We start from the raw sequence: 24,130 nt of genomic DNA, 5'->3' as shown, positions 1-24,130 counted from the left end.
AATTTCCTTGACAAAAAGAGATAGTGTGGAAAGTCATATACTAAGGAACTTTTAGTGAATTACCCTAATTTTTTCAAGTGAAGAATGAACCAAGGTCCCAGCTGAGTGGGATAAGGGGGAAAAATGCTGTGGAGAGCTTGAAAAGGGATAGAAATGTTTGGAATAATTGATGGTAAAGTAGCAAACTGATTATGGAGGTATACAAGTAGAGCCCATAAATTTGTAGGTTTTTTTTGTCATCGTTGTTGTTTTGCTGAGGCAATTGGAGTTAAGTGACTTGCCCAGGGTCACACAGCTAGGTAGTGTAAAGTGTCTGAGACCAGACTTCAGGGCCGGTGCTCTATCCACTGTACCATGTAGCTGTCCCTTCCATAAACTTACTATTGACACAATTAACAGTTTACTAATTTGTACTAGCTTCATCCAGAAACATGTAATTATAATAAAGGAAGTGGATGGTGAGAGTAATCCAAGATTGGGGTTAGGCATGAGAATGGGAAGATAAAAAGATTTGAGTATAGAAATGAACTAATGAAGGAATCGAAAAACTTTTTTTTTTTTTTTTTTTTTTTTACTGTAACCAATACAGGGATCATCACTACTACTACCAAAAAAAAAAAAAAAAAAAAAAAAAAAAAAAAAAAAAAGAGAGAGAGAGAGAGAGAGAGAGAGAGAGAGAAAGAGAGAGAGAGAGAGAGAGAGAGAGAGAGAGAGAGAGAAGATGGGTTATAGTAAGCAAGGATAAAGAATGGAATTGGGGACTGTAAGAAAGAAGAAAAGATGAAATGATAAAAAAATTATAACCAGATAAAGGAATTTCAGAGGTCATTAACAAGGAAATATAATACTTGTGCAAGGTCAAATTTATGATTATTTCTTTATGTAGCTAAAGCAGAATGTTAAGATAATTTAAGATTAAAATTTGTAAATTAGGGTATATGAGAGAATATCAGTATACATCCTGAAGTTTCCTAAATTGAAGGCAAGACTTGTGATAGGCTTTGATTGAAGGAAGGAAGGATAATGCACTGGAGGGTTGATGGAGCCCCACTAGGGAGTCAAGACACTAGAATTTAAATGGCATGGACCTCAAGGAGAAGGGATTTTTGAATAATATTTATAGAAGATCTAGAGGTGGCAATGAACAGCAAGGAGAACTCTAAGTCTTCTACCGCATCAGTACATCAAAGGGTATGGAGAAAAGAGCAATCAGTATTAGGAAAGGAGATGATCAGGGATGCAGTATCATCAGAGGGAAGCCAGGTCAAAGTAAGCATCAAAAGACAGAGGAAATAGAAAAGATTTAATATGAAAGCAAATTTGTTTATTTAGAAGGCATTCTACAGAGCACAATAAAAGAATAAATTTGGAGAGGAACATTGTTTATTTGACGGGCTGGGAATACAAAGGAGTGGATAGTTAGAAAAAATGGGAATGAAGTTTGTACATTGCTAGTTCAGAACTCTTGTTATGGGAAATTTGGCAGAATATGTGTTAGTAAACACATAAGAATAAACCCAGGAAAAATATCTATGGAATATCTGAGAAAGAAAGGTCAAAAAAAAAGTTCAAAAAAAGTCCTCCTTCAAACTCTAGGCAAGTAGCAATGGTGTGACCCATTGAAGACTAAGAGGCCCATCTCACAGTAGACAAGCAGATGAAGGGAGCTTTATAGAACAGGCTAGAAGCAGCATAGGACAATAGCTCTTGTGCAGGGTCGGCCTTTAAAGCAATGGAAGGAGTCCCCTGCTGATTCCAGACTATGACCAAAGGGAAATAGAATTTACATGAACTGATACAGGGAAATAGAATTTACATGAACTGATACTAAGTGAAGTGAACAGAACAAGAGAACATTGTACATAATAAGGACAAGATAAGGTAAAGATCAACTGTAATGGGCTTGGCTTTTCTCAACAATGCAATGAAACAAGGCAAATTCAACAGTCTTAGGATTGAAAATGACATCTGCATCTAGAGAATTATAGGGACTGAATGTGGATCAAAGCATAGTATTTTCAACTTTTTTTTGTTTGTTTTTGTGTGGATTTTTTCCCTCTTGATCTGATTTTTCTCATACAACATGACAAATATGGAAATATGTTTATAGCATTTTCACCTTTTTTGTTGTTGTTGGCTTATTTTTTTTTCTCTTTTTGATCTGATTTTTTTTTTTATGCAAGATGAATGTGGAAATATGTTTAAAAGAATTGCACATGTTTAACCTATATTGGATTACTTGCTATCTAAGGGAGGGGGAAAAGGGGAAAAGGAGAAAAATTTGGAACACAAGAATTTACAAGGGTGAATATTAAAAACTATCTTTGCATGTATTTTGAAAAAAAACTATTATTAAAATTTAAAAAATATATATCTAGAGAAAAAAATTTGGAACACAAAGTCTTCCAAAAATGAATGTTGAAAGCTATCTTTACATGTATTTGGAAAAATAAAATATTACTGAAAAAATTTTTTTAAATTGACTATTAGTGTATATATGTTAAAAGATGCAATTTTATATAGGATATGCCCAGTGGTATGCTAGTAAATATTTAACAATTAGAACTCTTGGGGGATGGATTTATATACCACATATTTTAAGTTTAATCAGCATTATTAACATTTTTCTCCATTATTTTCCTCAGCTGAGACAATCAACAAAACAATAAAACAAGCCCTGGTTTATGACATTTGCCAATTTCTCACTGAAAATTTAACAACTGACTCTCAAAAGCTAGAGATTAGTCCATTAAATCTCTAGATTTGAGTGATAATTTATGAGAATACTAGTTTCTTCATAGAAAACTTTTTTGGCTTGTGAAACTTACTGATTTGTTTTTATATTGACATTCCTTTTTTTTTCCTATGTGAAAGATGTATTGATTCCAGTTTCCGCTTTTTTTTTTTTTTTTTTTTTTTAAATCAATTATACATACAAAATAGTTCATGAATCACATTTGGTAGAATTAGAAAAAATTGTGCACTCAAAAATTAAAGAAAAGAAGTACAGAATAATAAACACTGACTGGCAGCTAGGGGGTGCGGTGGATAAAGCATCAGTCCTGAAGTCAGGAGGACCTGAGTTCAAATCTGACCTCAGATACTTAACACTTCTTAGCTGTGTGACCCTGGGCAAGTCACTTAACCCCAATTGCCTGGGGGGGGGGGGGAGAATAAACACTGGAAGAGGAAAATATAAACCAAAAATAAAAATCAGTCACATACAGTCACTCTCATAAACTGAGAAAAAACAAAATCTTAAAAGGTATGAATAATGAATGAGTACTGAAAAAGAACTAAAAACAGATATAAACATTCTCCCTCCAAAACTACTAAAGGTAAGTTTGTAATATACATACTTACATTCAGTAAAGAAAATACTTAGCATAGGCCAACAATTTTCAGCCCTTTCCAATTTACGCAGAACTCTGAATTCCCCTGTATATTTCACCCAGTTGAAAGCTTCCTCAATTGCCAAGATTTTCTGTTATAAATAAGGAAAAAAATTTTTAAATAAATCTCTCCAATATCAGATGAGTTAACTAATCCATTAAACATTAAGGATTTATTAAGCACTTACTGTGTACTAAGAACTGTGCTAAGTTCTAGGAAAACAAAAAAATAAAAAAGGGGAAATTGTCTCAACCATCAAGGGGATGGGGAGATAGCTAATAGGAGATAATAACAGATAGCCATGTACAGATAACAGATATAAGCCTAGATATGGCTATATGCAAAATGCAAAGTAGAAAGAAACTAACTTTAGAAAAGAAGACATGTTAATATTTTCCTATATAGCCCATTGTCACCCATTTAGCTAATATTTATTAAGTACCACACCAATGAAGTGAATTGTGATTTTATTTTAAACCATGTTTCTTTGACACCAAGGCCATAAAAATTATTTACTATGCAAGCACAGACACACAATACATCAGGAGCTACCAAACCCAGTCATAGGTACTACATGAATAGACAAATAGGTAATAGGTCTTCATCCTAGTCCATGCTTTTAAAATTCAAAATGTAATGACAAAAGCCAAGCCAGACTTGTTATTTGTGGTCCGATACCTGGATTGGTTAGGGATGAAGCTACTATGGTCATGGGTAAAGTATGAAAAAGTACTTTATATCATTTGAATCTTACAACAATCCAACAGGACAAATGTACTCATTAATCCCGTTTTACAGGTGAAGAAACTAAAAGCACCAAAAAGTGACTGAAGTTTTCCACAGTGGTACAGTATGAGCCCCTGATGCCTAAGGATCTAGCACTCTGTCCACTGTCCTCAATAAGCAAAAGGAAAGGAAATCAAGTCAAACACCAAGCACTTCTAAGATGGCCTGAATATCTGACAACAAAAAGATCCTTGGAACCAAGAAAATGTAAACCAAAAGAAATTCTGATATTGCTCTATGCAATACGGATGTGGCTTTTATGTATCTACAAGTATTTGTCAGTGAAGAATGTAAAAATTTTTGGGGGAGAGGAATCATCCAATTCCCTTAAGTATATTCAACAACCAATAAATATTTTTGCTTCTTCAGCTTTTTATTTCATCATTTGCCAAAATTAAAAATTTCTTAAATGCCTGTCCATTTTATTACAAGCTGACTTACTAGCATTAAAAAATCAACTATAAATTATCAAAGAAAAACTACTAGCTGTCCTATTTTATCCGTTTAATGTCACTGAAAAAACAAACTTTAAAACAAACCTCTACATTATTTGATGAAAAAACCACTATTGAAAATAAATTTCCCTTCCTATCCCCCAAGAAATTAAAAAGATCTATCCAAAGATTCATTTCCCTCGTTCAATTATAACTTTCCTAAAATGGGGAGGGTGATTCTTTTTTTAATAAATCAGTCTATTGAGAGAATAGTATTATAATAAAGAAAGAGACAGATAAATGATATGTTTAACACTTACATTTTCTATTTTATAACCAATTCTCAATATACCACCAATAAAAAATTGATCATCCTGCAAAATAAAAAAAAAAAATTTAGAACCATAAACAATTTTTCCATAAGTAAATATTATTTTTATTTTATAAATAAAAAACCCAACATTTTTCATTAAGCTAGTAATCATACAAAGACTTTAATAAAGAGTACAATTATTGGTAAATATGCAAATCACCTTCATGTAGAAGGAACCACAAAATTACAATTTAGAATTTATCTTAAAATGTTTTAATGCCAAAATCAATTAATTACAACAAAAAAAGTAGTTTTTAAAGTGAGTACTTTTTCTTAATTCCTTACTAACATTACAGAAAATTATTCCCTGAAATTTACCATCTCCTGGACTTTTCTTAAGACTACCCTGGCTATGATCAGAGGAATGCAAATTCAGATAAGTCTGAGATAACACTACATACCTCTCAGATTGGCTAAGATGACAGGAAAAGATAGTGATGAATGTTGGAGGGGATGTGGGGAAACTGGGACACTGATATATTGTTAGTGGATTTGTGTACGGATCCAACCATTCTGGAGAGCAATCTGGAATTATGCCCCAAAAGTTATCAAACTATGTATATACCCTTTGATCCAACAGTGTTTCTACTGGGCTTAAATCCCAAAGAAATATTAAAGAAGGGAAAGGGACCCACATGTGCAAAAATGTTTGTGGCAGCCCTTTTTGTAGGGCTAGAAACTGGTAATTGAATGGATGCCCATCAACTGGAGAATGGCTGAGTAAACTGTGGAATATGAATGATATGGAATATTATTGATCAACAATGAGAAGATCCAAATCAGTTGAATTGATCAGTAATGAACAGAACCAGCTACACCCAGTGAAAGAACACTGGGAAATGAGTGTGGACCACAACATAACATTTCTACTCTTTCTGTTATTGTTTACTTGCATTTTTGTTTTTCTTCCCAGGTTATTTTTACCTTCTTTCTAAATCCAATTTTTCTTGTGTAGCAACACAACTATGTAAATATGTATAGATATATTGTACTTAATATATAATTTACCATATTTAACATGTATGTAACTACCTATCATCTAGGGGAGTGGATTGGAGGGAAGGAAGGGAAAAGTTGGAACAGAAGTTTTTGCAAGGGTAAATGTTGAAAAATTACCCATGTATATGTTTTGTCAGTAAAAAACTATAATTAGGGGCAGCTAGGTGGTGCAGTGGATAGAGCACCAGCCCTGAATTCAAGAGGACCCGAGTTCAAATGTGGTCTCAGACACTTAACACTTCCTAGCTGTGTGACTCTGGGCAAGTCACTTAACCCCAGCCTCAGGAAAAAAAAAAAAAAAAAAAAAAAGACTACCCTGCTACCCTGGCTATCTAAAATACTCTAAAGGATTACAGAAGAAATTATTTTTTTTTCTTTTAGTAGTTTTTATTTACCAGATGTTTGCATGGGTAATTTAACAACATTGACAATTGCCAAACCATTTGTTCCAATTTTTCCCCTTCTCCACCCCCCCTCCCCCAGATGGCAGGTCGACCAATACACGTTAAATATGTTAGAGTATAAATTAAATACAATATATGTATACATGACCAAACAGTTGTTTTGCTAAACAAAAAGAATCGGACTTTGAAATAGTGTACATTTAGCCTGTGAAGGAAATCCAAAATGCAGGCAGACAAAATTAGAGGGATTGGAAATTCTATGTAGTGGTTCATAGTCAAGTCCCAGAGTTCTTTCGCTGAGTGTAGCTGGTTCAGTTCATTACTGCTCTATTGGAACTGATTTGGTTCATCTCATTGTTGGAGAGGGCCACATCCATCAGAATTGATCATCATATAGTATTGTTGTTGAAGTATATAATGATCTCCTGGTCCTGCTCATTTCACTCACATCAGTTCATGTAAGTCTCTCCAGGCCTTTCTGAAATCATCCCGTTGGTCATTTCTTACAGAACAATAATATTCCATAATATTCATATACCACAATTTATTCAGCCATTCTCCAACTGATGGGCATCCATGTAGTTTCCAGTTTCTGGCTACTACAAAGAGGGCTGCCACAAACATTCTTGCACATACAGGTCCCTTTCCCTTCTTTAAGATCTCTTTGGGATACAAACCCAGTAGTAACACTGCTGTGTCAAAGGGTATGCACAGTTTGATAACTTTTTGAGCATAGTTCCAAATTGCTCTCCAGAATGGTTGGATGTATTCACAATTCCACCAACAATGTATCAGTGTCCCTATTTTCCCACATCCCCTTCAACATTCTGCATTACCTTTCCCTATCATTCTAGCCAATCTGATAGGTGTGTTGTGGTATCTCAGAGTTGTCTTAATTTGCATTTCTCTGATTATTAATGATTTGGAGCATCTTTTCATATGACTAGAAATAGTTTCAATTTCTTTATCCTAGAATTGTCTGTTCATTTCCTTTGACTATTTATCAATTGGAGATTGGCTTCATTTCTTATATATTAGAGTCAATTCTCCATATTTTGGAAATGAGGCCTTTATCTGAACCTTTGACTGTAAAAATGTTTTCCCAGTTTTATTGTTTCCCTACAGAAGAAATTAAGAAGAATTATACCATGGAGCTTTCCCAGATTTAAGACAAAAATTTTAATTGTATCTAAGGCTTTAATTGTTTAATAATTGTCTCAATCATGTTCAACTCTATCCATTGCACCCTTACATTAATCTATATTAGTAATGTCAAACTTGGCAGTATCATATTGCTATATTGCTTCAAAAACAACATATTAACATTATATACTTTAGATTGTATTTTTATTTACTTTCTTAGCTATTTCCCAATTATATTTTAATATCCCTACTGTTCAGGGTACAATCAGGAGTTTTGATATTTCTGGTCTACACCAAGAATGTTTATTTTTAAAATTACTTTGAGGTATAAAAGATTTTTTTCAGGTACACCATAATTTATTAGAACAAACTCAGAAAAACCCTTGTGTTTATGGGGAAAATGTTTCTTTATGGGCAATGCTATTTTATATTCTGTGATCCTCAATCCTCTAGTTTTCCTCCCAAACACCCAGCTTACACTAATTTAACAGCCCTAATTCTCAGGATGACTGAAATACAATTATATTTTTATTCTGAAGGAATTCTGAAGGAAAAAGGTTTGATGACCTTTTGAAACATCTTCTTGCTCTGTGATACATTTGGTATTACTAAGAGAATGAGTCAGTAAACTATTATATACAACCAAATATCCTTTTCTTAACATTGACATAATCACATTATTTTGGAGCTGAAAGAGATCTTAAGCAAAACTTAATCCAATCCCTCATGTTATAAGATGAGGAGACTAAGCCTCAGAGAAGTAACATGCTGGACCTTTTCAAGGGCACAATGATAGTTAGTAGCAGGTCTATTCCAAATTATATCACAGATGGAAAGAGTCTCAAATATGAAAGGAACAAGGCACCTTGGGGAGGAATACTGCCAATTTATCCACCCAAGTATGACCAATCAATAAGCATTAATTAAGCAGCTAGATGGCACAATGAATAAAGTGGCAGGTCTGAAGACTCATCTTCACAAGTTTAAATCTGGTCTCAGACACTTACTAGCGGTATGATTCTGGTTAAATCATTTAACACTGTTTGCCTCAGGTTTCTTATCTATCAAATGAGCTGGAGAAGGACTACTCCAGTATTTCCACCACGAAAAGCTCAATGGGGTCGTGAAAAAATCAGATACATGTCAATCTGTAAAACAATGAGACATGTGCTAGCCTACAAAAGAAGAAAACTATCTTAAAAGGAAGTTTATAATTTAGCGAAGAAAAAAATGTACAAATGCAGGCATATAGAAAATTGGTGATTTTAAGGAAAAGGAACAAGCAGTTGGAACTATTATAAATCACCTATGATGAATGTATCCTTGAAAAAAAAAAAAAAAAAAAAAACGAGACTTATAGAGACAGAAATCAGTAGTGAAAAACAGCCACTTCAAAGGCAAAGTGTCAAATGTAAAAAACTGTAACGGTTCATTCACCAACAGAGGACATAGAAAGGAATAACACGCAACACAGATGAAAAGACAGGTTAGCGCCAGTCATAATAGGTTTTAAATAAGAGAAAAATGGATTTATATTTGATCCTCAAATTAACAGGTTAACTAGTAGAATCTAATAAATAGGAAAGTGACATAATCAGATCTGTGTTTTGAGAAATTAATCTGCAGTTGTTTGAAGGATGAATTATTGTCCAAAGAAAATTTTTGGGGCAGAAAAATTAATTAGGATCTTGTAATAATATTATAGTAATAATAAAAATTTCTATGTAAGAACTATGAGGACCTGGGCCAGAGATAAACTGTGAGGGAAGTTAGGGAGACGGATGCAAGAGATGCTGTAGAAATAGAAATAAGATTTGACAGCTAATTGAAAATACAAAGTGAAGAAGAGTGAGAAGCTAAGCATAATCCTAAGGTTATAAACCTGCCAGATTGATAGTGCCCTTATGTGGTATAGGTGAGGATTTGAGGGAAAAGATAATGAATTGTTTTGAATCTGAGACATGTTAAATTTTAGATGATTCCAAGACATCTAAATGTCCAGAGCCAGTTGATGATATGCAATGCAAGAGGGATTATAGATCTAGGAATTATCAGCAAAGAAATAATCATTAAATTCAATTCATTAAATGTGAATATATGAGGTTAGCATAGGAAAGGGAAACACATGCTATGTACACTTTTTCCTGTTTTTTTTTTTTTTTTATCTTTCTCATGATTTTTCTCTTTTGCTCTAATTTTTCTCACTCAACATGATTCATTAAGCAATTATATTAAAAAATAAATAAAATTACTATGTTTTTTAAAAAAGAAAAGAAGGGAAAGTCCAGGAGTGAGTCTTGGGATAGAGCCACATATTGGGGGTCTGGTGAAAGTGATGATCCAACAAAGAGAAAGTCAAGACAGCAGTGTCTTGAAACCTGAGAAAGGTGTGCAGAAGTGGCCATTCAACGAGTACTAATCACTTAATGTACCAAGCACTGTACTAAATATTGACTATGTGCATACAATGGATGAAATAATTTTTTGTCAAAAAGACATCAAACAAAGAGGTGAAGAGGTGAGAATTGAGAAAAGGTGGTCAGATAAAGCAATTAATTAAAAGATGTTGCGTGCCTCGAGGAAAAAAACTATTTCATTTGGGTAATGAAGTTCAAAGACACACTATAGAGGGCTTTATAAAAGTAAAAGGAGAAGCAGAGGTAACAAATGTAGATAGTTTTTTCATACTTAGCTGAGAAGGGGAGGAGAAAGATAAGACAATATCCGGCAGAAAAGGATATAATGAGGATCATGAGTGTGAAAAACACACTTGAGTTGAAACTTGAAGAAATCCAGAGAAATCAGAAAAAAGTTAAGAGTAGAAAGATGGAAGAGAGACCATTGTTTTATAGAAAACCAATGGAGTTAGTTAGTGAAAAGGCGATGAGTTCGAAGAGAGAATATTATATATGAGGAACAGAGAGGTCAGTGTCACTGAATATTACAATTTTTGTTGAAGAGTCAAGTGTTAAGAAAAATGAAAAAATACAAAGGGGCCAAGTCATAAAGGATTCTTTAAATTTTTTTGTAATTTTTATTATTATTATAGCTTTTTATTTACAAAACATATGCATAGGTAATTTTTCAACATTGACCCTTGCAAAATGTTCTGTTCCAAATTTTCCCCTCCTTATCCCCATGCCTTCTCCTAGATGGCAGGTAGTCCAATACATGTTAAATATGTTAAATTATATATTAAATACAAAATATGTATACATATTTATACAATTATCTTGCTGTACAAGAAAAATCAGATCTAGAAAGAAAGAAAAAAATCTGAGAAGGAAAACAAAAATGCAAGCAAACAATAACAGAAAGAATAAGAATGCTATGTTGTGTTCCACTCAGTTCCCACAGTCTCTCTCTGGATGTAGATGGCTCTCTTCATCACTGAACAACTGGAACTGGTTTGAATCATCTCATTATTGAAGAGAGCCATGTCTGTCAGAATTGATTGTCTTGTTATAGTCTTGTTATTGCCGTGTATAATGTTCTTCTGGTTCTGCTCACTTCACTCAGCATCAGTTCATATAAGTCTCTATAGGCCTCTCTGAAATCATCCTGTTGGTCATTTCTTACAAAACAATAATATTCCATAACATTCATACAAAATGACTTACTCAGTCATTCTCCAATTGATGGGCATCCATTGTTTCCAGTTTCTAGCCACTACAAAAAGGGCTGCCACAAATATTTTTGTACATGTGGGTCCCTTTTTCTCCTTTAAGATCTCTTTGAGATATAAGCCCAGTAGAAATACTGCTGGATCAAAGGGTATGTCCAGTTTGATAATTTTTTGAGCATAGTTCCAAATTGCTCTCCAGAATGGTTGATTCATTTACAATTCCACCAACAATGTATCAGTGGTTCAAGTTTTCCTGCATCCTCTCCAACATTCGTCATTATCTTTTCCTGTCATCTCAGAGGTATGCTCTGATCAATAGTGATTTGGAACACCTTTTCATATGACTAGAGTTTCAATTTCTTCAAATGAAAATTGTTCCCATCCTTTGACCATTTATCAATTGGAGAATGGCTTGATTTCTTATAAATCTGAGTCAATCTTCTATATATTTTGGAAATGAGCCTTTTATTAGAACCTTTGAATGTAAATATGTTTTCCTAGTTTATTGCTTCCCTTCTTGTCTGCATTAGTTTTGTTTGTACAAAAACTTTTTAACTTAATATAATCAAAATTATCTATTTTGCGATCAATAATGATCTCTAGTTCTTTGGTCACAAATTCTTTCCTCCTCCGCAGGTTGGAGAGGTCAACTATCCTATGTTCTTCTAATTTATTTATAATCTCATTCTTTCTGTCTAGATCATGAACCCATTTTGACATTATCTTGGTATATGATATTAAGTGTGGATTAATATCTAGTTTCTGCCATACTAGTTTCCAATTTTCCCAGCAGGTTTTATCAAATAGTGAATTCTTATCCCAAAAGTTGGGATCTTTGGGTTTGTCAAAGATTGCTATAGTTATTAACTATTCTGTCCTGTGAACCTAACCTATTTCACTGGCCAACCAGTCCATTTCTTAGACAGTACCAAATGGTTTTGATGACCTCTGCTTTATAATATAGAGGGTACAGCTAGGCCACCTTCATTTGATTTTTTTTTATTAATTTCTTTGAAATTCTTGACCTTTTGTTCTTCCAGATGAATTTTATTGTTATTTTTTCTAGGTCAGTAAAATAGTTTCTTGGGAGTTTGATTGGTACAGCACTAAATAAATAGATTAGTTTTGGTAATAATGTTATTTTTATTATATTCGCTCAACCTATCCAAGAGCACTTGATATTTTTTCAATTGTTTGGAACTGACTTTATTTGTGTGGAAAGTGTTTTGGAGTTTTGCTCATATAGTTCCGGACTTTCTCTTGGCAGATACATTCCCAAATATTATCAACAGTTATTTTAAATAGAATTTCTCTTTGTACCTCTGCTGATGATTTGTGTGGATTAATTTTGTATCGTGCAACTTTGCTAAAATTGTTGATTATTTCTAATAGCTTTTTAGTTGATTCTTTGGGCTTCTCTAAGTATACCATCACATCATTTGCAAAGAGCAATAATTTGGTTTTCTCATTATCTACTCTAATTCCTTTAATCTCTTTTTCATCTCTTATTGCCAAAGCTACCATTTCTAATACAATACTGAATGGCAATGGTGATAGTGGGCAACCTTATTTCACTCTTGATCTTATTGGAAATAATTCCAGTTTATCCCCATTACATATGTTGCTTACTAATGTTATTAAATAGATGCTACTGACTATTTTAAGGAAAAGTCCATTTATTCTTATACTCTCTAGTGTTTTTAATAGGAATGGCTGTTGGATTTCATCAAATGCTTTTTCTGTATCTATTGAGATGAATCATATGGTTTTTGTAAATTTGATTATTGATATAGTCGATTATGCTAATAGTTTTCCTAATATTGAATCATCGCTGCATTCTTGGTATAAATCCTACTTGGTCATGGTGTATTATCTGGGGGATGATTTTCTGTAATCTCTTTCTACTGCTTTGGCTGTATCCCACAAATTTTTGTATGTTGTCTCATTATCGTCATTCTCTTGGATGAAATTATTAATTTGTCTATGATTTGCTGTTTCAACCATTCATTCTTTAGGATAAGATTATTTAGTTACCAATTATCTTTTGGTCTATTTTCCCCTGGCTTTTTATTGAATGTTGTTTTTATTGTACTGTATCTAAAAAGGATGCATTTACTATTTCTGCCTTTCTACATTTGATTTTGAGATATTTATGTACTAATATATGGTCAATTTTTATATATGTTCCATGAACTGCCAAGAAGAAAGTGTACTCCTGTCTGTCTTCTTCAGTTTTCAACAAAGGTCTACTATAACTAACTTTTCTAGTTATAGTCTATTTACCTCTTTAACTTCTTTCTTATTTATTTTGTGGTTTGATTTATCTACTTCTGAGAGAACAAGGAGGTTGAAATCTCCCACTATTATAGTTTTGCTGTCTATTACTTCTTCCAACTCTCTTAACTTCTCCTTTAGAAATTTAGATGTTATATCTATGTTTGTTTGATATTGATGTTGCTTCATTAGCTATGGTACCCTTTAGCAAGATATAGTTTCCTTCCTTATCTCTTTTAATTAGATCAAGTTTTGCTTTTGTTTGATCTGAGTTGAGGATGGCTACTCCAGCTTTTTTTACTTCACCTGAAGCATAACAGATTCTACTCCAGTCTTTTACCTTTACTCTTTATGTATCACTTCTTTAATTGTGTTTCTTGTTTACAACACATTGTAGGATTCTGGCTTTTAATCTAGTCTGTTATCTGCTTACATTTTATGGGAGAGTTCACCCCATTCACATTTACAGTTAAAACTATCAATTCTTATAATGTTTTTGATTTGGTTTCCTGGAGGTCTTGGAGCAGGAATCACAACAAGAATAGCCAGGTGTTAAAAGTCCAAATCCTTTATTATCTCCTTTACAATCTAGTTTCCTTGCCTGGGGCCCGGGCCAGCTTTCTGGAGAGCCTTTCAGACTGGCCTTGGTCTCAGTGGGGGAAGTGCAGGAGGCCACCATGTTACTGTGAGAGGAAGTGAGTGAATCTGTCAATTTATGATTATTTGATTATGTTATATACTTCTAGCATGCGTTATGTTACTATGTGCTTATGTAATTTATGTAATTATCTGTAATACTTCCCATATTGATGGATTTATGTTTCAAGGTCATGACTGTCCTATGTTCTAAATCAAAAGAAAGGGGGAGATGTTAGGATTACTAAGTGAGAACTGAGGTTGTCTGGATAGTGACAAGGTGAGAATTCAGGTTTTCTGGACAATTACAAGGTGAGAACTCAGGTTGACTTGATAGAGGGGGCAAGCTCATTGGCTGGGGTGGTTCTTCCCAGAAGCCCTTGCATTATCCCACGCCCATTCTCTGGGAGGATAAAAAGAGACAGCATTGGGCGCAGAGGGCAGATCGGCCTGGAGAAGGATAAGAGCTGGAGGAGATTCAGAGCCAGGATTCAAGAAGAAAGACTCTGAATTGCATCAGGCTTGACGGGGCTCTCTGCAGGAAGGGAAGTCACTTCTTTGGACAAGAGTTAACAGCAACTGCCTGGAGACAACGGTTCGTTACAGGAAGAAGAATCTGTCTCTCTCTGATGGACAAGGCGAATATGACTCGTTTTCTGGCAGCAATCAATAAGACTCACTTTCTGGATCTCTCCACATCACCTGGCGATTATCTAAGGACAGTGGAGATGCTCTCACTGGACACTGCCCTTCTGGTGGGTTATAAAACCTGTCTGCTGGAGCCAGCGCATCTTTGTCAAAAATTAGAAAATTAATGGTATAGAGAACTAAATTTAGAAGTTCCCTAGGGCTACCTGTGGCTCCCCCTTTCTTTTGTTTTTGGAGGAGTGTCTTAATATCTCTGTTTCTTCTCTCTACTATTGCCTGCCCTTGAGGATTAAAGGGTATGCCCGTGGTATGTAAAATCTTATACTGTACACAAAAGTGTGTAAAATGTTTGGACGTATATGCAGGTCCATTGTCTGTTTTTATTGCTTGTGGCACACCCATAATTGCAAAAGCTTGTATAAGGAATTCAGTGACCACTCGGGCTGTCTCTTTTGCTGCTGGCATTGCAAATGTGAATCCTGAAAAGGTGTCTACCACGACATGAATAAAAGATAGACGACCAAAAGATTTATAATGGGTCACATCCATTTGCCAGATTTCATTGGGTCTCAAACCACGAGGATTCTTCCCTGGAGGGAGTGTAGGAGCATGGAAAGGAAGACAAGCTGTACAGCTTTTTACTATGCTCCTAGCTTCCTCTCTTGTGATTCCAAATTGTAAACGTAAAGCTCGAGCAGCCTGATGATATTTAGAATGAGATTCTTGTGCTTCCTGAAATAAAGGACTACTGGCTAACATGGTTAGAAGGCTATCTGCCTTTGAATTTCCATCAAAAATGGGACCTGGAAGTCCACTATGTGAGTGGACATGCAAGATATAAATCTTGCCTGGATGTTTTCTCACTTGCTCTTGAAGTTCCTTAAAGAGCTGATAAATATTGGAGGCTGCAAATTTTATTTGGGCTGTGGCAATTCTTTGTACTACACCTACTGAATAGGCTGAATCAGTAATTATATTTACGTCTCCTGGGTAATAAGTGAGAGCTAGCATGATAGCAAATAATTCATTCTGTTGAGTGGATTGAAAAGGAGTCCTGATTACTCTCTTTATGGTTAAATCATGAGAGTATATGGCACAAATATTTTCTTTGGAGGCATCTGTAAAGATTGTTGGTCCTTTAAGAGGAACCTTAGAAACCTTTTCTTCAAAAATCCATCGCCAATTATGTAGTAGCCGGGTAATCTTTAATGGAGATCCATGTGCAAAATTTGGAGCGGTGGCCAATAAAATTTGCCATTCTGGGATGTTCTCACAGCATACATTAATCTGTGCGTTAGTATAGAATGTGTATATTTTTTCAGGACTTATCCCAGATAATTGTGTTACTCTCTTAATAGCCTTTAATAAAATCCTAGCCACAAGCACTGGGTAAGGTGTAAGGCTTTGTTCTGGTTGTGCTGGGAGGTTCACCCACTCAATCACTCTGTCTCCTTGATGAAGGACTGCTGTGGGTGCCTCTTTTGTAGCAAAAACTGATATTTCCAAGGGTTTTTGAGTGACTCTTTCAACCACATTGGATAAAGCCAGTTCAACTTCTCTCAAAGCCTTTTGTGCTTCTTTTGTAAGCTGGCGTGGTGAATTTAAAGCACTGTCTCCCCTTAAAATGTCACAGAGAGGTTGTAGTTGATTGGTAGTTAAGCCTAACACTGGACGCATCCATTGGATATCTCCTATTAATTTTTGAAAGTCATTTAAGGTGTTCAACTTCTCTGTTCTTAAAGAAAGCTTTTGTACTGTGAGTGTCTTAGGATATACTTCATATCCTAAATATTGAAAAGGAGCATGTCTTTGAATTTTTTTCTGTAGCTATATGCAGTTTGTAGTACTTTAATGTTTCCATGGTCCTTTGTAGACATGCCTCTAACATTTGTTCCTCAGGTGCACATCCCAAAATATCATCCATATAATGTAATAATATTACTTTTGGAAAGGTTTTTCTTACTGGAGCAAGAGCAGCTGCAACATACATTTGGCACATAGTAGGGCTGTTTTTCATTCCCTGTGGCAAAACTGTCCATTCATATCTTTTATAAGGCTCAGCCAAATTAACACTAGGCACTGAAAAAGCAAATCTTTTCATATCCTCCTTATCTAGAGGAATAGAATAGAAACAATCCTTAATGTCTATAACCCATAGAGGCCATCTCTTGGCAACTGAGTAGGAGATGGAAGTCCAGGCTGAAGAGTTCCCATAGTTTCCATCTGTTCATTTACTCTTCTTAGATCAGTTATCATCCTCCATTTTCCAGATTTCTTTTTCACCACAAATACTGGGGAATTCCAAGGATTTAGAGAAGGCCGCAAGTGTCCTGGTCAAGTTGTTCTTGCACTATGTCTAATAAGGCCTGAATTTTATCACTTCTTAAGGGCCACTGTTCTACCCACCTGGTGAATCAGTCTTCCACTGAATAGGAACTGGTGAAAGTGCAGGTAGGCCTTCAACAGCAGCCCTGCCTAAAAAGCCGAAGTGCTTATTTGTAATCCTATCTGCTGTAAAATGTCTCTTCCCCACAGATTGATGGGGATTTTTTCAACCACACCCTACTATTTCTCTTTCCCCTTCTATTTAGCCTATCCCTTCCCTTTTCTCCTTTCCCTTCCCACTTTTCTATAAGACGACAGATGTTTCTCAGTGAAACCAAACACATTTAATATTCTTTCTTTGGACCAAATCTGATGAGAGTAAGATTCACACAATATTCATCACCTTCCCTTCTTTCCCTCAATTATGTTTTCTTTGCCTCTTCCTGAGACGTAATTTCCCTCATTTTACCTCCACCATTTTCTGTTACAATCCCCTTTCCATCTTGTTTCTTTTTTTATATTATAATACAAAAATAAAATTATATATGCACTCTCTATGTATACCCATAACAGAAATACAGTTCTCAAGAGTTCTTTTTACCTTTTTATGCTTCTCTTGAGTTCTATATTTGGAGCTCAAATTTTTTGTTTAGCTCTGGTCTTTTCATCAGAAATAAATGGAATTCACCTTTTTCATTGAATGCTCTTATCATCTTTCCTGGAAGAAAATGATCAGTTTAGCAGGGTAGTTTATTCTTGGCTGCATTCCAAGTTCCTTTGCCTTTCAGAATATCAGATTCCAGGCCCTTCAGTCCTTTAAAGTGGAAGCTGCTAGGTCCTGGGTAATCCTTATTGTGGCTCCTCAGTATTTTAATTGGTTTTTTTCTGGTTGCTTGTAATATTTTTTTCTTGGTCTGATAGTTCTGAAATTTAGCCACAATACTCCTTGGAGTTTTAATTTTGGGGGTCTCTTTTAGGAGTGTTTGGTGAATTCTTTCAATCTTTATTTTGCCTTCTGATTCTTTGACATCAGGACAGTTCTCTTTGATGATTTCCTGAAAAATAGTATCTAGGCTCTTTTTTTTATCATAGTTTTCAGGGGGTTCAATAACCCTTAGATTGTCTCTCTTTGATCCATTTTTCAAATCTGTTGTTTTCCCAAGTAGGTATTTTACACTTTTTTGATTTTGTTTGACTGATTCTTGATGTCTCATCGAGTCATTCATTTCCATTTGTTCAGTTCTGATTTTTAGTGATTATTTTCTCCATTTACTTTTTTTTAAACTTCTTTTTGTATTTGTCCAATAGTGTTTTTAAATGTTTAAAAATGGAGCTTTGTTGTATGGAATTTTTTTTTTCTATTTCACAAATTTTGTTTTTTAAGGAGTTATTTTCTTTTTCCATTTCACAAATTCTGTTTTCCTGGGAGTTATCTTTTCCATTTCACAAATTCTGTTTTTAAGGGAGTTGTTTTCTTTTCCCATTTTGTCAAATCTATCTTTTAATGAGTTATATACCCTTTCCAAACCCTCTTGCAAAGTTTTCCTTTCCTTTCCCCATTTTTCTTCTAGCTCTCTTTTGAGATCCTTTTTAATTTCTTCTAGGAGAGCTGTATGTGATGGGGACCAGGTTATATCAACTTTTGGGGCTTCATTTGGAGATAACCTGCTTTTAGTCTCCTCAGGGTTTGAAATCTGTTCTCCTCTTTCACCATAGAAACTATTTTGTCTTTGTTGTCTTTGCCTTTTTACTTTTTTTTTTTTTTTTTTTTTTTAAACTTAGGATCTGCTTTTAGGGAAAGGGAGGCTTTCCAAACTTCTTCTGCAAGAAGCTACATCTGTTCTCGGTCAGTGATGATTCATTCCTGGTGTCGGTGGGCGTGGCCAGGTCCCGTGAGATTCTGGCATGTTGGGGTTCAACAATTTCCTTTTGTGTTCTTGTTGGATGTTTTATAACTTCTCTGCTGATCTACTGGTTTGCAATCAGGGCAGAGTGGCCAACTCTGGTGTAGATTCCTCTTCATAGATTCTTTGCAGCACAGAGTCTGCACCATCCCACGGAGACCACACCCACCCCAGGTCTGCATAGTGTGTGCTGGCCTCCACACTCTGCCTGCCTGCTTGCACCTGGCCACCTCCCTCCATGCCTGACCATAATACAAAATGAGAGATAATCAAGGATGACACCTGGGTTGTAAGCCTGGGAGATTGGAACAGCAAAGTTGATATTAAGAGAGAAAAAGAAAGATGATAATAATCTCAAATTATCTTTGTGACATCCAGTTTGAAATGTCTAAAAGTCAGATAAAGATACAAAATTGGAGAAAAGCAGAGGTTACTACTGGATAAGTATATATAATAATCAACTACACATAGAGATGATACTTTAAGTCACAGGAGTTGAAATCACTAAGCAAGACAGTATAAAAGAAAAAAAGGGGCCTAGAACTAAATTCTAGGGACCTGGATTAGGAGGCATAACATGGTTAAAAATCCAGAAAAGGAGGCTGAAATGGAATGGCCAGACTTGCTAGAGGAAATCAAGAGAAAAATGCCACAAAAAAACTAAAGGAAAGAGAATGAAGGAGAAGATGTAATCAGTTGCAGGGATCAAGGAGGATCAGGGAGGATGAAAATGGAGAAAGAAGCATTAGATTTGGCAATTAATAAAGCATTACTTTGGAGATAGATTCAGCTGAAACAAATTCGAAGCCAGAATGTAAATAATGAGAGGGGAGGAGATGAAGGCATGTATTATATATTATCTTCTCAAGTAGTTTAGCTCCAAAAACAAGAGGTATGGCATGAGTGCTTGAAGAAATGGCTGGATCAAATGAAAACATTTTAAAGTTAAGGGATGTGTATAGGAAAGGGAGGGAGGGAGGGAGGGAGGGAGGGGGAGAGAGAGAGAGAGAGAGAGAGAGAGAGAGAGAGAGAGAGAGAGAGAGAGAGAGAGAGAGAGAGAGAGAGAGAACAGAGAGAGTATCTGTATAGACACCAGGAAAAGTCAGTAGAGAGGGACAGACTGAAAATAAAAGAATAGAGATGATAAAGAGGGTAACTGGCTAAAGTTGACCAAACAAGAGCTAGAGAACATTATGAAATGCTAAATGGTAATTCTGATTATGTTAAATTAATAAGTTTTTGCATAAATAAAACCAATGAAACCAAGATAAGAAGGAAGAAAAAACTGAGAACAATTTAAAGGCACTATTTCTGATAAAGACCTCATTTCTAAAATACAGAGAGAATAGAATCAAATTTATAAGACTACTCATTATTCCCTAATTGATAAATGATCAAAGAATATGAATAGGCACTTTTCAGAAGAAATTAAAGCTTTCTATAATCATGGGAAAATATACTAAATCATTATTGTTGAAGAAATGCAAACTAAAATAACTTTGAGGTATCATTTCACATCTGTCAGATTAGTTAATGACAGATCTACTCATACAAAAGTTTGTACTGAAGTTCTTTTAGTGGTAACAATAAATTAGAAATTGAGGGGTCATCCATTAAGTAGGGAATGGCTGAACAAATTGTGGTATATGATTGTAGTGGAATAATATTGGCTATAAAAATTTGTGAGCAGGATGCTTTCAGAAAAACCTGTTAAGACATACATGCACTAATAAGAAGTGAACAGAAACCAGGAGAACATTGTACACAGTAACAGCAATACTGTATGATGATTAACTGTAAATGACAGCAATACAATAATCTAAGATAATTCTGACAGACTTATGATGGAAAATGCTATCTATGTTCAGAAAAAGAATTAATGGAATCTGAATGCAAATCAAAGCATACTTTTTTTTCTTTTTTTTTTTTTAGTTTTTTCTTTTGCAACGTGACTAATAGGGAAGTAATATGGAAGTTTTGCATGATTGCACATGTATAATCTAAATTAAATTGCTTGCCTTCTCAATGAGGAAAAAGAATATATAACTCAAAAAATTTCTAAACTAATGTTAAAAATTTTTTTTACATGAAATTGGAAAAAATAAAATTCCATTTTCTACAGGAAGTCTTTTCAAACCCTCTTAATTCTAGTCTTTATTATTTCCAATTTATCCTATACATAGCTTGTTTACACTCTGTCATATTATCTCCTTCATTAGGCTGTGACCTTTTTGTAGCTCTACTGCTTAACATAGTGGCTGGCATGTAGGTACTTAATAAATGCTACAGATTTGCTTGTCTAACCACTCCTCAATCTCCTTTGCTGTAACATTATCCATATTATATCCCCTGACGATGGATATACCTCAAGGCTACCTTTTCTCTCAACATTCTCATTTGTAATCTTCTCAATTCCCATGGAAAGAATTATATTTATAAAGATGATTCATATCCCTGGTCTCTCACCTAATTTTCAATGTATTACAAGCTGCCTGTTAAAATATCAAATTGGATGTCCCATAGGAATTCAAAGTTAACATGTCCAAAATTGAATTTTATCTTTCCCTCTAAACCAATTTCCACACTTCCCTTTTACTATCATGGACACCACTATTCTCTCAGTCACCTAGGTTTGCTTCAGTAAAATACTCAGTGTCATCCTCAACTCCTTCTGTTCAGTCACTTAATCTAAAAATTCAATTATCTGTCAAATCTTATTTCTTCTATAACATTTTTGATATGTGTTCCCTTCTTTCCAGAGATAGCTACCAATCTGGGTAAGATACCTATCACCTCTAGCTTGGATTATTCCAACAGCCTAATTAATTAATATCCTTGTCTCAAATTTCTCCCCACTCCAATTCACCCTTTAATTATCTGCCATAGTAATTTTCTCTAAAATATGTCTAATATAACACCCATTCTGTTCAATAAACTCTAGCAGCTCTCTAATATCTCTAGGATCTAATATAAATTTTGACATTTTAAGCTTTTCTTACATATTAGTCCCTCTTATTTCACCCTCAGCCTATTTTACTGTCCAGCCACATTGACTTACTTGCTGTTCTTTACACCTAATACTCCATCTACTTCATACTCTTGCACTGAATCTCTCCTTTTCCTTGACTGCTTTCCCCCTCCTTATTGACATCTTTTAGAATCTCTGGCTTCCTGCAAGACTCAACTGCAAGTACCCTCCCAGCTAAGATTATTTTATATCTATTCTGCTCACACAGAACACACACATGCTTATCCATTTACATGTTGTCTCTATTACAATAAGATCCTTGAGAGACTCTGTTTTTCCTTTTTCTTTTTTCTTTATGGTTTTACAAGTAGTTAGTACAGATCTGGCTAACTTTTAATAAACAACTTAAATTATTATACTGATATACCTTGATGGGACTATCAGAAACATACCAGATTATAAAAACCAGTTTTAACAAAGTACATAAAGTTATGCATCCTTGCAATGGATCCTTAAAGTGCCACTTACCACAACTTTCTTTGCCAAATCCACAATATCTTCCAGCAATTCAATATGCTGTAGTCTCTTCAAACTTAATTCACAGGTACTAGAGCTGCTTAAAGAAAAAATTATTTTAGAAAAGGGCAAGGTTTTACATCACCTGATTCTGAACTTTAATATTAAAATTCAACTGTATATAATAGTAGCTGACATTTTAAGGTTTACAATGTGACTTATAAGCTTTATTTATTTGATTTTCCTAACTGAGCAAATTATTACACCTTCTTCTCCCTCTGCATAGTACTGATGATTATTTATATTAACACCTTCAAGCTTATCTTTTCATGACTGATTGTAAGTTTCTAATATCTGGAAATATTGGTTCGAAATCAATCTTAAAGCGATTAACAGTTTATATCTAATGAATAAATTTAGTAGAAGAATGTTATGAAATAATCAAATGCAATTCTTCTACAATACTTGGCATTGGTGATGTTTTTACTAGTTATGAATACAGAATAGAGATATGTGAATAAACTGTCAAGACCAGATAAGAGTAATAAAAATGATGAAAAAAATTAATAGCTAAAGGGGTGGAACTAAATAAATCGCCATTTCATTCAAGAATGTGAAAGATTAAGAAAAACAGATGTTAAATAGTTGTTAGAAAGGATTAAAAAAAGGGATTAAAAGTATTATAAGTTGGAAGCCTTGTTACTGATTCCTCTATATTAAGGCATAGGTTTTTTGAAATTAGAAAACTAATGAGAAAATCAGTGTTTGTTTTTTAATAGTTGGTTATTCTTACTGTAATAAGGATAAATATTGGTCACGGTGAAGGCAGGGCAAAGATAAAATAAAGTTTTAAGAAAGATAAAAAAAGTATTTTAATACTTTTAGAGTAATTTTCTCTAAAATATTTCTAATATATGACCCATTCTGTTCAATAAACTCCAGAAGCTCTCTATTATCTCTAGGATCTAATATAAATTTTGACATTTTAAGCTTTTCTTACATATTAGTCTCTCTTATTCCACCCCCACCCCATTTTACCTAAAATTTTAAGAATTTTAATCATTAAAAAATAAAAACAAGACTGTGAGGGTGATTAAATAATGTAAGAATGGGTCACATAATCTCTGTCCTTAACTTTATTTAGATATTTAAATATATTTTGTTTAATATGTTTAAATATAAATGCTTAAATTCATCTAGCTACTTAAATGTAGTAGATAGCTAACGGTACCTCACATACTTAATACTGGAAATAAGTAAATGAACCACATTATCTCAAGCTATTTTTCTACTTTTAGAATTCATTTTTCAGGGAAATACAACATTCTTTCAAAAGTCAAAGAAAGCAACAATACATAAAAACCACATGCTTTACTTACCTGACATCTATACAAGGATGTAATTGAGACACTACAGGATTCTGTTCTCGTTGAAAAAGAAGTGGCCAGAAGATATATATTTTAATGACATCACAGTAATCTCGAAGGACATGAAGTGGCTTACTACACCAGATTTTGCAGATATCCAGTTCTTTATTTAAAAAAAAAAAAAAATTAATATGGGTAGGCTTTTTGAGTAGGAAAAAAAAAGGTAAATAACATAAAGCATAGATTAAAAATGAGAGGAAATTGATTAGTGAAAATATTTTCCCTCATTTTATATATGCTAGAAGTACTAATTGTTGTTCAACATTTTTTGGCAA

General features: G+C 34.2%; 1 protein-coding gene across 7 annotated transcripts in view; it reads right to left on the bottom strand.

Annotated features, from left to right (window-relative positions):
* The window catches only part of TTC3 (tetratricopeptide repeat domain 3), a 162,362-nt gene that overhangs the window by 129,347 nt on the left and 8,885 nt on the right, over nt 1–24,130 (bottom strand). For 6 of the 7 annotated variants that reach the window (XR_012488006.1, XR_012488005.1, XM_074300641.1 and 3 more), the window contains exons 4-7: nt 23,808–23,958; nt 22,441–22,528; nt 4,934–4,987; nt 3,364–3,484 (exon numbers count right to left, since the gene is read on the bottom strand). Coding sequence is in view for 5 of the 7 variants with exons in the window: in XM_074300641.1 (XP_074156742.1) it covers nt 3,364–3,484; nt 4,934–4,987; nt 22,441–22,528; nt 23,808–23,958 (414 nt within the window). In the remaining 2 variants the exon portion in view is untranslated. The remainder of the gene's footprint in view (nt 1–3,363; nt 3,485–4,933; nt 4,988–22,440; nt 22,529–23,807; nt 23,959–24,130) is intronic. The other variant, XM_074300636.1, reaches the window with a different exon arrangement.

The sequence above is a fragment of the Sminthopsis crassicaudata genome, chromosome 3, assembly GCF_048593235.1.
Source record: "Sminthopsis crassicaudata isolate SCR6 chromosome 3, ASM4859323v1, whole genome shotgun sequence".
Classification (NCBI taxonomy): Eukaryota; Metazoa; Chordata; class Mammalia; order Dasyuromorphia; family Dasyuridae; genus Sminthopsis; species Sminthopsis crassicaudata.
Note: the sequence above shows the minus strand (reverse complement) of the source record. Positions and strands in the feature narration are given on the sequence as shown.